The sequence below is a fragment of the Pavona decussata genome, unplaced genomic scaffold, assembly GCF_977016875.1.
Source record: "Pavona decussata unplaced genomic scaffold, jaPavDecu1.1 SCAFFOLD_100, whole genome shotgun sequence".
Lineage (NCBI taxonomy): Eukaryota > Metazoa > Cnidaria > Anthozoa > Scleractinia > Agariciidae > Pavona > Pavona decussata.
The window spans coordinates 335,001-352,450 of record NW_028145515.1 but is presented as its reverse complement, the minus strand read 5'-3'; the positions used below and the strand labels follow the sequence as shown (position 1 = coordinate 352,450).

At 41.6% G+C, this 17,450-nt stretch overlaps 2 protein-coding genes and 2 pseudogenes across 5 annotated transcripts in view; all 4 read left to right on the top strand.

Annotated features, from left to right (window-relative positions):
- Positions 1 to 17,450, top strand: part of LOC146472173 (uncharacterized) — a 241,432-nt gene that overhangs the window by 104,913 nt on the left and 119,069 nt on the right. The window lies entirely within an intron of this gene.
- LOC146472178 (uncharacterized) overlaps positions 1 to 17,450 on the top strand; it is a 137,781-nt pseudogene that overhangs the window by 64,484 nt on the left and 55,847 nt on the right. The gene's annotated exons all lie outside the window — the stretch shown is intronic.
- Positions 633 to 17,450, top strand: part of LOC146472176 (uncharacterized) — a 128,271-nt gene continuing 111,453 nt past the window's right edge. Inside the window, exons 1-4 of the mRNA XM_085119616.1 lie at positions 633 to 852; positions 2,590 to 2,663; positions 4,728 to 4,796; positions 13,800 to 15,033. Coding sequence (XP_084975742.1) covers positions 4,776 to 4,796; positions 13,800 to 15,033 — 1,255 coding nt within the window. The 5' untranslated portion in view covers positions 633 to 852; positions 2,590 to 2,663; positions 4,728 to 4,775. The remainder of the gene's footprint in view (positions 853 to 2,589; positions 2,664 to 4,727; positions 4,797 to 13,799; positions 15,034 to 17,450) is intronic.
- Positions 6,649 to 7,962, top strand: LOC146472182 (uncharacterized; annotated as a pseudogene).

Sequence of the window (17,450 nt, the reverse complement as noted above, 5' to 3'; positions counted from 1 at the left end):
GGAGAAGGAAAAGAACATAAATTGTCGGCCTTTAGCAGCTGAACGCTCGGCTGCAGGCATGTTTGTTCTTTTTTGTCCCTAGTACTAGGATCTTCCAAGCGAATCTAGTTTACATGGTGCTAGGATCTTCCTATCTCTCAGCTCAGTCGTCAGCTAGCCGGCAAGATCCTATCGCTAGGGCCAAGTACAACTCTTTGCATGTAAACGGAATACAGAAAACATATGGCGCTAGGGTAATCCGCCTTCTAGGATCCTCCTAGTGCTAAGATCTTCCTCGATGAAAACAGCCCCTAGTATCCAGATCACAGGCTTTTGCCCAAGGAGAGAAAAAACAAATACAAAAGCAAACGACTCATAAACGGTGAAGAGTAGGGCCTTGATGAGACTGGGGATTAAGTCATCCCAGTTGAGTGTTCTTGATTTTATACTTGGGTTTTTCTCTTTGGACGCCCTCAACAATCCATTTCCTTGTCCTTAATCCTTGATTCCTTGTCCAGCTCCGTCCAGTGTAGAATCTTGTTCTTCCAGTCAGCTTCATATGACAAACCATGTGACACTATTTGACCAATAAAATAAGCCCTTTACCATATTTGGGAGCAACGCGGAAGTCCAGGGAATAGCAGGACCCGAAATGCAGCCATAGAGGTCTTCATCAGGATGCAGTTTTAAATTGTTTTGTATCTTTTGTCTTTGAATTTTCGCTGTTTCTTATCTGTTATCAATCGTGTAACCATGAGCTGACTTCACTGAGTCACAAGAGTCTCAATATGTAGGCTGCTGGGAAAAGCTTGATCGCTTTGGCGTTTTATATGTGCAACTCAATTTCCCTGCAGATTTTCGGCATGCCAGAAGGTAAGCTTGGGAGAAGTTTATGGGAACTCAATGGCGAGATAAAATAAGGTCAAGCTCTGTGCACCGTTGTCATACTTACCCTATTCCACAAACAGCGAGCATAAATCTAGCAGAACGTACACACTTCTGTTCCGAAGCAAGTCCGCACGTAAAGTTTGAGACGGATCGCGTGACATGTACAATCTGCTTGTTAGAAGCTAATTTGATTTATTTGTGAACTCTCATAACTCTTGCTGGCTGTCACTGTAGTTAATTTAAGGATAGAGCTGACGATCAAGAATGAAAACAGCCGGAGTTTTTTCTTCGGCCTTCTTAAAGTTAAGCTTACATGTAGGTATCCATCGAAAGAAAGTTTCCAAATTTGAATGCTTCTGCGAATTTTACAGGAACACGTTTGATTTATGTCATCAGAATTCATGTTAAGCTCATGTTGTGATTTTACACTATTTTTTTGTTTGTTTGTTGTCTGAATCTCTCAGGTCCAATGGCAAAATATAAATTAATATAAAACAACTGTGAGATCAGTGGAGATTTTATATAATTTAAACCCCCAGTCCAGAGAATATGTCTAAAAAAACTTACTTTTTTAATAACTTACATAAACTTAGGCCTAGTTTATACGTTGCGCTACAGTCAAATTGAATTCAGACGAATTTAATTCAAGGTCCCTCAAGCAATTAAATTGGACGATAGCGTGACGTCTAAAACAAATTAAATTCGTCTTAGACATTTTATCTGTCTTGGTAAGATGGATAAAATATCGATAACGCATCTTCAGTTTAAGCGTTGTACTAGCATTGCGTCGAATGAAATGCATACTTTTTTAAAATGTATTTCAAACTTATTTTAACAAGCCCGCAGCGAATCGTGGCGACCAGAGACACTTCATTTGGGAAGTGAATTAAATTCAACCGTATTGATTTCGACGCATAAACCACGCCACAATTTATGTTAACGGAACGACGAATTTAATGGAATTAAATTTGACTGTAGCGTGATGTATAAACTAGGCCTTACATAAACTTACTGTTTACAACTGGGGGCCGGCCCTTGCTTGCAAATGAGATATTAAGTGAAAAGATACGTCTAGGAAAGATGAGTGATCATTGCAGACACTTTTGTCATGGTTTACGGTCTGGTAATTTTTTTTAGCAGTCATTTGTGTTCATTTGCGATATAATCTCTTACGATTTTTGTGAAGGTGTCCTAAGATTGTGAATTAAATGAACTTGCTTGTCTGTCTAAAATAACAGGTATCCTTCAACACAGTGACTGTTTTGAAGTCTTCTTCATAGAGCATGCTTCCAGTAGGTTGATTCAGCCGCTAAAATTTTCTTAACCTTGTGTACTTTATACAAAATATCGGATTTATTGATTGTCCATAGTTGCATATAGGTCATATTTGTGATGCATACATGAGAAATTGGAGTTGTGTAATAAATTGGAGTCTTAATTCTTAAGATTGATGTCCCAATCCTTTAGAGTAAACGTTACTCAAGGTGAATTTTCACTGTCGTGTACTTTTTCTTGGATTAATGGATCTGAATTTAAATAAGAGGGTAATTAAGCTGCCCATACGTTTTTTCTAGTTTGATTTACACACATTAATTCACACCTGTAAATGTATGCAAAATTATGCGAGAATATATTACCAACTTAATGCATTATACGTTTAAGTTAGTGGGTTATTACTAACAGTGTTCTATCACTTATTGGTTTTTTAATGTAATTTTAAAGACCTTGCCAGTGTCCTAGTGTTGCTTTACGTGGATTCAAGATGTCAGTGATGGTATACTCTGCAGGAACTTTTGGTAAGTTTTTGTTAGTTCTTGAATTCAGTCACAGTGCACAGGAAACTACCCTTAACACCTTTCATACAAGCCATCAGATAAGCCTTCCTCTTCCCCTCCATTTTTTTAACTAAACATTTTGTTCCAATAGCCCTTATGCATGATGATGTCATGTTTTCTTTCGTAATTTCAAAACAAGGCTTGCTGGTGATATTTCATGGGAATCTGTAGAGAAATATAGGACAGATTGGACATGACTCTAGGAAGCTTGACTAAAATCACTCTTACTGAGGACAATATTGCCAGTGCTTCACCTGGAGGAAAAATCCCTAGTCAACTGACTATTCCTGATGGCTTTCCTGCAGGAAGGAAGCAAAATTAATCAGACTGAAGTGAAGCTTTGTCAAATATGATGCATATGTCTCTACATGTGAAATGTTTGTGTTGAAAATGATTCATTCAATTGAATTAACTCAATCTTTCTTTTGAGTTCAATGTTATATCAATAGTGGTCTAAAAAACGACATCACACATCGCACAAAAGCAAAATCTTGGTATTAACGCCGGTAATGTTGATGTTGTCCATGATGAATTCATGTTTCCTACTTGCACTGCTCGGTGGAAGGGAATCGCCAATCGTCGAATGTCCCTACCCAAATTTTCTTTGCCCACCATGATGACATATTACTTTGCTATGTGAAGAATATGCAATGAAAAAATTGCTGGTGATTTGAAGCATGTAAAGAATCATTATTATACCCATTACTTAAATCTGGGCTCATTGAAAAGAATTGCATATTCAAAAGGAACTGAGAACCTTTTTGCCTCCAAAGCAGATTCAGCTATTTCCCATGAGAAATTTAACTTTCTAATTATAGTTCCACGCCATTTCTTCACTTATCGGCTCAAAAATTTCGATTCAGATTCTTCAGCATCTTCACAAGTTTTTTTTTCGGTTGCATGTGAATCATGTTTGGAAGATTTTGAATTACTTTGCTTTTCTTTGATTGGTTTTTGCTTAGCTGGTGGCTTTCCTGCTGTTTTCTCTTTCACAACAAAGGAAAACTTTGTTGGTACAGACTCACTAAGGTTTAAAGTGATTGCCTCTATTCCTCAAATATTCATCCACTGGTGTGTTGGTTCTTCAAATCTTTGCAAGCTGTTTAAAAGTTCTAGGTGATCCATGTAAACCGATACCAAGACATGCTGTTTCTCTTGATGGCAGAATTATATTTACACACTTAAGCAATGCATCGATCAGTGAGGCATTGTACAGAAGGTTCCTTGCACAGAAGGTTCCTTGTTTTGCATTTCCCCCTCCCCTCCTGGAAATTCCTGTTTAGCTCCATAATTTAATGCTTCTAAAATTTTGGTTTTTAAGATACCCCTCCCCCTAGAAATGTCTGGTTACCACCTTCCTTGGGGTGGGTATGGATTTTTTTCTGGAACTGCGCATTTTAAACAAAAAATTAACAAATACCATTCATATTTAACCTTTAATTTTCTATATTTCTCTATGAGTAAACAAAGATGAAGCTCAGATCACTACCTAGCCTAATGCTTTGGTGTGCGGAAGAAAATGTGTGATGTTATCTCACATGAGTGCTATTCAGGAATGCGTCTTATGTCTAAGAACATCTGTAGAAAATTCTTTTGGTTTCTATGAATCACCCATATTTGCAAGTCCACCCTTACATGTAGCTAAACTATGGTCCATGTAATTCCCTTTCTTGAGAAGCTGTTTGCAATGACACTCTAGTTGTCCCAACTGGTTTTAGAATTAATTTCCCAGTGACTGTAAGCTCAGTATGAATACAAGTTATGTCTGCATTAAGTCTGCTCTTGCATAACTTTGTTTAAATTGAATTATACACATGAAGGGATATGTAGTTTGCTTGTTTATCCATCATATTGCAAACATTCTATGTAGGTGCTGCTAATCCAGTGGCTAGTACTGTGCATGTACATGGGGAAAAAATTAAACCTTGTGTTGTAGGGATTTCTATTTGAAAACAATATTGGTCAAGCAAACATGAAATCACATGCAACCACCCTACTGAAACAAGCTTTTATTTCTATTTACAGTTTTAATTTAGCATCAGAGTTGAAAGTTGTTTCTGAAGGCTTCCTGTGATGTCCAGGTTGACAATTAAGGTAACTTTCAGTGTGCAGTAATTGAACTGATATAGATAATGCTCATCTTGAATATTGTACAGTCAAGAAACACTATGTGTGTGTGCATTGTTCTTCTGGTTTAGAAGAGCTTAACCCCAGGGCAGGTGTCCATTCCTCCCCAGACTAAGCTATAACCTAATACCCCTGTGAGGTGCAAGACCCCCCAAACCAGCAATGTAGCTAACCCCAGTGCACCTATTCACTCCCTGTAAACAAACCTGTTCGTACTCCTATCAAATGACCAATACCCCAAACAAGAGCTACCTGTAACCCCAAGGCAGGTGTTTACCCTCCCCAAACTAAGCTAGCCTTATATCTGTGAGGTGTCGAATCCCCCAAACAATAACTACACCAAGGGCAGGTGTTCACCCTCCCCACACTAAACTAACTTTACCCCTGTGATTAATCTCGTGATCTCAGTCGGTTCGGGAATATCAAAATGTGAGATCTGGTAAAGTTCAATACAAGGCCATTTCTGGTTGGTTACCAGAATCAAGAATGATGGGCGGGCCCGGAATACGGGCCTCAAATCGAACTTTACCAGATCTCCCCACTGCCTGACGGTAGGAGATCTGGGTACCGGATTACCCTGTGATTTGTGCAATTACCCGACCAATAGCTTATCCCAGGGCAGGTATTCACCCTCTTTAGACTAAGATAACCTTACCCCTAAGAGGTGCCCAATCCCACAAACAATAGCTTACCCAGGGCAGCTATTCACTTCCCCCAAACTAACCTATTCATGAATACTTCTATGAAATGTCCAATCCCCCAAAAAGGAGCTAACTGCAGGGTAGGTCTTCACCCTCCCCAAACTAAGCTAACCTTTCCCCTGTGATATGCACAATCCCCCAAACAATAGCTAACCCCAGGGTAGGTGTTCACCCTCCCAAAAACTAAACTTACCTTACCCCTGTGATGTGCCCAATCCCCCAAACAATAGCTAACCCCAGGGTAGGTGTTCACCCTCTCCAAACTAAGCTACCCTTTCCTCTATGTGATGCCCAATCCCCCAAACAATAGCTATCCCCAGGGAAGATGTTTACCCTCCCTTACCCTAACCTTATCCCTATGAGGGGCCTAAACCCCCAAACAATAGGCAACCCCTGGGTAGGTGTCTACCCTCCCCAAACTAAGCTAACCTTACCCCTGTGATGGCACAATCCCCCAAAACAATAGCTAACCCCAGGGTAGTCGTCACCCTCCCCAAACTAAGGTAACTTTACCCCTGTGATGTCCCCAATCCCTCCAAACAATAGCTTAGCCCAGGGTAGGTATTCACCTTCCCCAAACTATGACTATACCCAGGGCAGGTGTTCACCCTCTTCAAACAAAGCTAACCTTCCCCCTATAAGGTACCCAATCCCCCAAATGATAGCTAATCCTAGGGCAGGTGTCCACCCTCTCCAGATTAAGCTAACCTTACCTTCTTACCCCTATTAGTTGCCCAATCCCTTAAATAATACCTAACCCAGGGCAGGTGTTCACCCTCCACACAGTAGGCTAACCTTACCCCTATGAGGTGCCCAATCCCTCAAGTAATAGCTAACCCCAGGGTAGATATTCACCCCCCTCTCCAACAGATTAAGCTAACCTTACCCCTATGAGGTGCCCAATCCCCCAAACAATAGCTAATCCCAGGACAGTTGTCCACCCTCACCTAACTATTAGGGCGCGCTTTTTTATTCACAATTCTGGAATGAGAATGGACAGAATGTAAAATGCCAGGGGCGGATCCAGGATTTCAAAATGGGGGGTGGATGGCAGACCATATTTATTGAGGGGTGGTAGAGAAAATGCCCTGACTAAAAAAATAAACAAGAAGCTCAAATTCAACTCGACAACAGAGAACATTATAAACCTCTCCAAACTCCCATGACGGTGGAAACATCACAAAGAGTTCACGAGCTTGTCGCACAATTGCATCAAAATAACTTCATTGATGACATGACAAAGAAATGCTTTTCTCAAACGCGAGATCCGCCAAGAATACCAATATTTTACACCCTTACTAAGATCCACAAACCAAATCCGGTCGGAAGACCGATAATTTCGGGCTGTGAAGGCCCCACAGAAAGATTATCATCTTTTGTGGACAAATTACTTCAGCCCATCGCACAAAAACAGAAATCGTATCTAAAAGATACAACGGATTTCGTAAACTTCATAGAAAAGACAAAGGTCTCTCAAGATACTATCTTAGTATCAATGGATGTAACAAGCTTGTATACAAATATACCACAGGAGGAGGGTATTACAACAGTATGCACAGCATACGAGGCATTCCACAACAATAAACCTCCTATACCGTCACACTACCTCAAAGAAATGCTTAAACTTATCCTTCAGGAAAATTCATTCCAATTTGTTGGAAAAAAATTACCTTCAGACCCATGGAACTGCAATGGGTACAAAAATGGCCGTTGCATTTGCAAACATCTTTATGGCCGATATTGAACCAAAAATGATAGGTCAAAGCAAAACAAAACCAATAGAATGGAAACGTTTTATTGATGACATTTTCTCACTGTGGGATAGTGACGAAAAGGAAATTAACCTGTTCATTGAACAAGCTAACAAATTCCATCCTACTATTAAATTTACGGCTAAAATTTCAGAGAACGAGACTAGCTTTCTCGACACAATAATTTTTAAAGAAGAACGTTTCAGAAATGAATCAATCCTTGACATCCGTACACATTACAAGCCTACTGAAACCTTTCAGTATACACATTTTACCTCGAGCCATCCCTTGGATGTTAAAAGAGGTTTTATTAAAGGCGACGCACTCAGACTACTGAGAACAAATTCTTCTGAAACAACGTTCGAAAAAAGTGTCTGCAAATTTAAATCGCGCCTCATAGCGCGCGGATACCCCCACAAGATGATACAGACAACGTTATCAGAAGTCAACTTCGCCGGAAGACAGTCGGCTCTACAGTAAAAGAAAAAAACTCGTAAACAAATCTTGCCTTTTGTTACAACGTACCACCCATCGGTGCGTAACCTTAAAAATATATTGATGCAAAACTGGAAGTTCATACAAAATCGGCCTTTGCTGAGAAACATATTCAAAAATCTGCCAATTATATCCTACAAGAGAGGACAATCTCTTAAGGACATGCTCGTTAGGGCAAAAATATAAAGGTAGCGTTCATAAAAATGTACACCACATAACGCAGTGAGCCGTTCAGGCCTGTCATTTCTGTTATTATCACTGATGAGCCAATCAGAATCTTACTCCGCCCCACTAGGCGTTGTCAAATGACTTCCTTGCGAACTTTTGCGCGAAAAGTGGCGGCAGACGACGAAACGTGGCGTAACAACAACCAGACATGAGCGAGAGCTAATTTTTCTTTCTTTCTTTCTTTTCTATTTCAAATAAAGTGACATTTCGAATTTTTTTTTACTGAAAAATGGGGGGTGGATATCCACCCTACAGGGTCCGAAATTGCGCTTTCCTGGTCGCCAATGCGACTAAAAATTTTGCACTGGCGACCAGAATTTCACAACTAGTCGCCAGCGGACGATTAACTATTTCATGCCACGATCATTATAACAATAACTTTGATTTTCAGCCAAATCGATAAAAATAAAATTCAAAGCCGCCCGCCAATTCGTCACTTACTTTTTACCTTTCCACTGCTTTTGAAGTATAAAACTGATTTTCCTGTTAATATAAATCTATCACAACGGTTCACAGCTCGAGCAGTGCGAAGCTTCGCCGCCATGTTTTTTGAACGAGAAATGCTGCACGGTTGTGGCCTGCTGCGAACAACATGGCGATCCGTCGATCGTCTTGACAGAACGCGCAAGGAAAGATCGTTTATGGTTTTGACCATAGAGCAAAGAACCAACCGGCAGTTTTTCAATCGGGTACATTTCTTCTCCAAAAGGTAGAGACGAGAGAAGGTATAAAGTTAACTTAAAACATTTAGCATTCTTATGAAACTGCGTATATAGCTGGCATTCGATTCATGCGTCGTGGTTTTTCAGTGGTAGGTGTATAAATCGCCATTGCGGCCTCAAACGCAGACGTGAATTTTCCATCTGGCAACCAAAAATTTTGGTTTGTGTTTCGCTGTGAAGGAAAAATTTTATTGACACTTTTTTTTTTCTGCTTTTTGGCAACCACATTTTTCTATATGGCGCCTGAAAAAAAATTTCAGTCGCCACTTGGCGCCTGCCTAAAAAAGTTCATTTCGGACCCTGCCCTATCCACCCCCCCTGTATCCGCCCCTGAATGCACGCGTTTTTCTATTGCGCATTCCTATTCCGGAATGGACAGAATGCCATTCCATTCATTCTGCTCCCAGGGGCAGAATGAACAGAATGTTGCAAATGAAAATCCAAGATGGCGGGCGGTGAGATGAGCGCTGCGGATTCAAATACGTCTCTACCGGAGAAAAAGTCAGGTTACACTTTTGGACAAAATGAAATATTGCTTCTAATTTCATTGTACCAAAAGTACGGGGAAAATTGCTGCGATAACGGCTTTAATGGCAGCCTCTTCGTCGGCCGCCATATTTGTTACGCAATGTTTACTCGGCCAGGACCCGACGGGGGTTTTTTTATGCAGAATATCCGAATTATTCCTAGCATTCCGTACCAACCATTCTTATTCCAGAACTGTGGATAAAAAAACGCGCCCTAAGCTAACTGTACTCTTATGAGGAGCCCAAATTCCCAAACAATAGCTAACCCCAGGGAAAGTGTTCACACTTTCCAAACTAAGCTAACCTTACCCCCTATGACCTACCCAATCTTCTAAAACAAAAAGCTAATTCCAAGGCCGGCTTTTTACCCTCCCCCGACTAAGGCTAGCTTACCCCTCTCAGGTGCCCAATCCCCCCCCCCCCCAAAATAGCTAACCCCAGTGAAGCTGTTCCCCCTCCCCAGCCTAAGCTTACCTTATCCCTCTGAGGTGCTTAATCCCCCCACAATAGCTAACCCCAGGATAGGTGTTCAACCTCCCCAGAATTAGCCAGGGTTGTAGCTAAGAAATTTGTCTGCTGGATAGCTGAGAAATTGGGCCGGCTAAAGAAGGCGCAAAGTGCCTTCTGCCGTCGGCATAGCCGACGGAGGGGTAGGTATGGGAGAGGGTCGCCCCCTCCCATAAGGGGGGTATGGGGGGCCTCCTCAGGAAATTTTGAAAATTTTAATTCAATTTGGTGCACTCTGGTGAGATCTAGGGGCTCTTTTATGCAAAAAGAAACAACCATTAAAGAGAAGGTCAGCTGTGGTGCCGCAGTTTGAAACGTGTGGTACAAAGATTCACCCTGAATTTATTCAAAATTTTCTCCCTTGCTTTTATGTTTCCATTATTTCCTTCGTGTGGTTTTTGTTGTTTGGCGTTCCTTGAACTCTCTACCAGGTCTGTTCACTGTACCCCTAAGGAGAATGACAGACCTTCTGAGTGGACAGTGCTTTGTTTTACTTCAGTTCGTCAATCTATGCTGTTTTCTTAATTCTCTCTCTGGTGAGCTCACTAGAAGAATAGTTCTTTATTTAAACACGGTAAAATCCATCAGGAATATAAAAATTAGAAATAACCTACTGTAACTATCCTAAACAAAATTCAAAACCTAACTACAATTAATCTTATCTAACTAAAACCCATTTTTCATGAATGCCGTGTATACTCTTACATTGAAAATGAAAATACGTGCGTAAGATTTTCAATATTTACTTAACATTAAAGTAATGAGAACGAAAGCTACATCGCTTTCTATCATTCCGAAAAGATAAGTGCTTTTAAGTTTGCACTAGAATATCAGAATATTGATTCTTATAAACGCTAAGAGCTGCAAACAAAAGAGCTGTCCACACGGGCGTACAGCTGTTCATCCAGTTTCGCGAGTTCGTTCACTCGGTTTCTCGTTCGTTCGTTTTCGCCGGCGAGCACTCAGCGGACCGTTTACGTTTCTGGTTTTTGGTTTCTGGTTGGTTCAGTTGTTCCTCCGTTTGCCCATTTCTTCTTGCTATTCATGGGCATAAACATGTTATAAACAATAAAATTTAACCAATTGAAAGCTGTATTAAAGCATTATGAAGAAGTTCCTTCATGTTTTTTTCTCTTTCATGCTACAGAGAAAGACTTCTTCTTTCTCCGATCTGACACAAATACCTGGTAACAAACTCGTTCCCAATCTTTCGCAACGCCTTGAATGTGGGGGCTACCAAGCTTCGTGTTGACAAGATGGCGGACGCAGAAAACGGAAAGAGGACACGGTAAACAAGTCCTCAAAACAAGACTTTATTTCAATTACTTTATGGCATCAATACTAAAGGTAGTCAGGATTTTATTCAACCTTTTCACTTAAAATATATTATTCTAAATCGAACCATTGCTAGTGGGTAACTAAAGAACAATTCATTGCCCTTTTAACCGAGTGTTTGCCACCCAAAATTCAGCCAGCGATGACCTCTTTCCCAGCCGGCGCTTAGCGACAACCCTGTTTAAAAGGTAGTCAGGATTTTATTCAACCTTTTCACTTAAAATATATTATTCTCAATCGAACCATTGCTAGTGGGTAACTAAAGAACTGTTCATTGCCCTTTTAACCGAGTGTTTGCCACCCAAAATTCAGCCGGCGATGACCTCTTTCCCAGCCGGCGAATTTCGCCGGCAGCCGGCGCTTAGCGACAACCCTGATTAGCTAAACTTACCCCTATGAGTTGCCCAATACCCCAAACAATGGCTAACCACAAGGCAGCTGTTCACTCTCCCCAAACTAATCTAGCCTTACCCCTATCAGGTGCCCAAACCCCCAAACAATAGCTACACCCAAGGTACGTGTTGACCCTCCGCACACTAAGCTAACGTTACTCCTATATGGTACCCAATCCCCAAACAATAGCCAACCCCATAGCAGGAGTTGATGCTCTGCAAACTAAATGAACATTACCCCTATGAGGTGCACAATCCCCAAAACAGTAGCTATACCAAGGGTAGGTGTTCACCCTCCCCAAACTCACCTAACCTTATCCCTATGAGGTGCCCAATCCCCAAACAATAGCTAACCCCAGGGCAGGAGTTGACCCTCCCCAAACTAAGTTAACATTACCCCTCTGAGGTGCCCAATCCCCCAAACAATAGCTAATCCCAGAGCAGGTGTTCACCTTCCCCAGACTAAGGTAACCTTATCCCTATGCAAAGCTCAATCACCCTCCCTAAACTAAGCTGCCCTTATTCCTATGAGCTGCCCAATCCATAAAGAATAGCTAGCCCCAGGGTTGGTGTTCACCCTCTTTAGACTAAGCTTACCTTAATCCTTTGAGATACCCAATCCTGCAAACAATAGCTAACCCCAAGGCAGGTTTTTATTCTCCATAGACCTAAGCCAAGCTTACCCCTCTGAGGAACCAAATCCCCCAAACAATAGTTTACCCCAGGCTAGGTGTTCACCCTCCCCAGCCTAAGCTTACCTTACCTTTATGAGGTGCCCAATCCCCCAGACAATAGCTAATCCCACGGAAGGTGTTCACCTTCTCCAATTTAAGCTAACCGTACCCCTATTAGATGCCAAATCCTCCAAACAACAGCTAATCACAGAGTAGGTGTTTACCCTTTCCAGACTAAGCTTACCCTACCCCTATGCAATGCACAATTCCCCAAACAATAGCTAACCCCAGGGCAGGTGCTCACACTCCCCAAACTAAGCTAACCTTACCCTTATCAGGTGCCCAAACCCCCAAACAATAGCTAATTCCAGGGTAGTTTTTCACCCTCCCCAAACTAAGCTAACCCCTATGCGATGTACAATCCCCCAAACAATAGCTAACCCCAGGGAAAGCGTCACCCTCGTCAAACCAAGCTAGCCTTACTCCTATGAGGTGCCCAATCTTCTAAACAAAAGCTAATCCCAGGGTAGGTGTTCACCCTTCCCAGACTAAGCTAAGGTCACCCCTATTCGATGCTCAATCCCCCAAACAATAGCTAACCCCAGGGCAAATGTTCACCATTCCCAAACTAAGTTAACCTTACTGCTATGAGGTGCCCAATCCCCCCCCCCCCCCCCCAAACAATAGCTATTCCTAGGGTAGGTTTTTACCCTGCCCAAACTAAGCTAACCTTACTCCTATGAGGTGCCGGATCCCGCAAACAATAGTGAATACCAGGGTAGGTGTTCTCCCTGCCCAACCTAAGCTAACGTTACCCCTATGGGATGCTCAATCCCGCAAACAATAGCTAACCCTAGGGAAGGTTTTCATCCTCCTTAAACTAGGCTCACCTTACTTCTGTGAGGTGCCCAATCCCCCAAACAATAGCTAATCCCAGAGTAGGTGTTTACCCTCCCCAAACTAACCTCACCTTATGCCTTTAAGTTGCTTAATCCCCCAAACAATAGCTAATCCCATGGCTGGTGTTCAGCCTCCTCAGACTAACCTAACCTTACGCCTGTGAGGTGCCCAATCCCCCAATAAGAGCTAACCCCAGGACAGAGTTCACCCTCCCCAGACTGAGCTAGTCTTACTCTCGAAACTAAGTTTAAATAAAGCAATACGAAAGACTGAACAAAGTTATTAACTATAAATACTGTAACCTGTTTTGCTGGTCAGTAGCAGTTTTGGGCCTTTGAAAGGATCTTAGTGAAAGCTGAGACATTTGATCAGCTTTAAAAGTTGTTTCCAATTTATCTGGGACACAAGGGAAGAAGGCTTCTTATTTTGTGTCTACACTATAAAGAATATATTTGTTCTTCTGATCATGTATTAAAGGAATTGGTTTTTCCATGTTATGAAAGTTTGGGATGACATGGATCCCACTAAAAACGTTTTACTCTCTAGTTTGTCATCAAGGTGACTTAATTGGGGGACAATTGTGAATAAACCCTTTTAACTACTGTAAATGTACTCCTCTTAAATGCAGCAAGCTTAATGTTATTGACTCATGGTGACCATGATGTCCGATAACTGCTTGGTGTTAGCACATTAGCATGTTGAGTTTCCTTCATTAAATCAATTACACATTTGTTTTAGGATTCCTCCTTGCTTAGCACATCAGCCTCTACATCACAGGAATGCCTAGAAAGTGGGTCAAGCTTGGCTTCCAACAGTACAGTGAAAGTTACTCTTCTCAGTAGTGAATGGCGATCTACAAAAGGGGGCTTGTCAACCATTAACAGAGAGCTTGCCATCCAGTTGGCAAAACACAAGAATGTGGAAGTCAGTATGTATCTCCCTCAGTGCAGTGAGGAGGATAAAAGGGTCGCTGCTAATCACAATGTCCATCTTATTGAAGCAGAGGAGATTCCTGGTTATGATCCAATTGACTGGTTGGCCACTATTCCAAAAGATCATGACATGGATTGTGTGATAGGCCATGGAGTCCATCTTGGTCGTCAAGTGTCCCTTATAAAATGTCTACATGGTCATTGTAAATGGATTCAGGTTGTTCATACCGACCCTGAAGAACTTGGCATGTTCAAGAGCTATACAGACCCCATTTCCAAAGGTGAGAAAAAGCACCAGGCAGAGGTCAAACTCTGTGAATTAGCTGATCAAGTCGTAGCAGTTGGACCCAAGCTGGCGGAAGCTTTCTCCTGTTACCTCCGTTCCTGTGGAAAGGACCAAGATGTTCTCAATCTCACCCCAGGGGTGTTCTCTGAGTTTGCTGATGTGTTGCAAGCCACTGAAGAAAGAAGAACATTCCGTGTATTAGTGTTTGGGCGTGGAGATAGCGAAGACTTTCACTTGAAGGGATATGACATTGCTGCCAGGGCAATTGCTGAGCTGAAAGACGTGTCACAACCCTACAAACTTGTGTTTGTTGGTGCACCAAGAGGAGAAGAAGAGAAAGTCAGAGAAATGTTACTCAAGGAAGGCATTGCTCCTACTCAACTAACTGTGCGTAGTTTTAAGGAAAGAGAGCAGCTAGCTCAACAGTTTTCCGAGGCAGATCTTGCTATTATACCCTCAAGAACCGAAGGCTTTGGGCTGGCTGCTCTTGAAGCTTTGTCTGCTGGTCTCCCTGTGCTTGTCAGTGGTAACTCGGGTCTTGGAGAAGCTTTAAAGAAACTGCCGTATGGCTCTTACAGCGTCGTGAATTCAGAAGATCCTAAAGAGTGGGCCAAGGCAATCAGGGCTGTTCGTGAAAAAGACAGGGCTGTACGGCTTGAAGAGACCAAAGATCTTTGTGGAAAATATGCACGGAAGTACAGTTGGGAGGAACAATGTGGCAGACTTGTAGAAAGGATGATGAATATTGCTCTAGGTATGTGCAGTAGTAGTTGTAGCCTCCCACGCAGATGTTTTAGGGGACTCGTATTACCTCCTCCCCACAAACGCCTGCTTACCCAAGCGCCACATTCCTTTCCGCCGCTAAGCCAATCACAGTGAACCTTCTAAAATCTGGAAGGTTTACCTTGACCTTACCTTGAAATAGTGATATCTTCGTCAATTTGCCGACTGGTTATGCAAGGTTGTTTATTTATCAAGCTTTGCCTTTAATCTTGTCGGTGTGGAGGAAACCCAAATATTACCCGGTTTTTTGGTAAACTTTAAAGATTTTGTAGTTGAAACTCGCTTTGTTGGTGCAATTTGTTCGGGGGCATGTGCAACATTTTCCACAAGGGCCACAAGTTGATCGGCTCTTTGTCGTTTAACTTTCTGTTTAATAGTCTTTAGTGGACTGATAAATACTGCAGATCTCCCCTTGATACATTCTACATTATTCTTTGCTTTCTCGAATCGAGTTAGTCTCTCGTAGCACTTTGTACAAACAAACAAATCTGCTTCAGAGTTTCCGCACCTGTAAGAGGTGATATCTTCAGCGACTGTCAACTCGATCAGGCGGGGCAGATCAAACACTTTCCCGAAGATTTTGATTAGCTCTCCCAGCAGATAACGATGTCAAAACGTCACACAAGAAGCGCTTGTATTCACATTCAATATCTGTTTTGGCGTTTCAGCCATGACCAGTCATTCCAGAAGTGAAAAACTATATATATTCCAGCTTATAAAACTCCCGTATCCCTCAAGACTGTACCAGAGAATGTACAAAGCTCGCGGGAAACGGAAGTGGCCATTGTAACCAGCAATTTGATTGATATCATTAGACAATGCTTTGATGGTGATTGGCTAGGGTGCTTGGGGAGTAAAACAATGGGAAAGGAATGTGGCGCTTGGGTAATCAGGCATTTGTGGGGAGGAGGTAATACGAGTCCCCTAAAAACGACTGCGTGGGAGGCTATAGTAGTTGTTGCATCACACTTAAACTCATCACCAATAGGTGAGTGTGGGGAAGGTAACTGCAAGGTCTGTAGGGGAGCTGCAAGCAAGCGCGAAAGATAACCATGACAACCCTGTGAGCGGCAACCACCCAGGCACCGTAACACTGAATACTTAGTGGAATATTGAATACTTTCCAATACTTACCTAGAGGGAGGGGAGGGACGGGAGCAAAGCTTTTTTCTGCAACTGCACACAAAGCACAATGCAAGCAAAAAGGTTGAGCTGTAAATTTACTGAGGTCCTGCGAAACTCTTAACCTTAGACCATCTCGCCTAAATTAAAGGAGTAGACCTCTGCCCAGCATTTCTTGAGTTTAACCTTGCCTAAATAACATTTAGCCCAATCAAAAACATTATTAACAACTTGTACATTATTAATGTACATTATTAAACATACTTAACAGCTCTGCAGGGCATAAAGTGAGATTTATTTAGCTTCGTCAGATTGACTTAATTTAAGATAAAAAAAGAGCTGTCTGAATAAACAAGTACAATTTTGTAGGTGAATAATTATAATTTCACCCTACCTGAATAAATTTTGTGAGCAAAGAACTATTTAAATGGAACAAACAATGTGCTTTGTTTGTTTTATTGGCTCTCCATCTGGTACATCCTCATAATTAAACACCAAATAATTTCTGCACCCTAGGTTGCAGTGGGAAGGGTTACATCGGGAATACAGTAGAACCCCAGTAACTCAAACTCCTCGCTAACTCGAACTAAGTCCCGTTTTTTTTTTTTTTTTTTTTATTTATTTATTTATTTATTTATTCACCACGACATACAAACATAGAAAGTTACAATGAATTATAGACTAGGATTACAAGTACATAAGTTTAGAGTAAATAATAATAGTAAAAGAAGTAAGAAGTGGCGAGGAGACCTCAAGAAACCCCCGGGCTTATACTGAGAGGTCTCCTCGGAGATATGTTAGGACTTTAAGAGCAGTAAAGACATTGTATTGAGATTTTTTAACATACGGTGGTGATAAGACTATAAAGACAAGACTATAAAGACATTTTCCCAGTTTCCCTTGGATTTGACCCTACTTTTCAGTCACTTTTACTTGGATAACTCGAACTGGGATAACTTGAATTCCTCGCTAACCTCGAGCTAAATTGTGTTTTCCTTGATCAAAATTGACCCCCATAACTAGAATTCTGGTTCTTGCAACTCACCACTGATGTCATCCCATTAGCTCCTCCTGTCATGACTGTTATCGGTAAAAAACACTGGAATTGACACTTCTAAAGCAATTTTAATTAATTTTAATCAGTGCAACAGATCATGCATTTGACAGTCATTTCCAATCTTTTTAGTCAAACCGCATGCACTGCCTGTTAAGCTTTCACATAGAAAACAAAACATTCATAGTACAAGTTCATAATGTTCACACCTC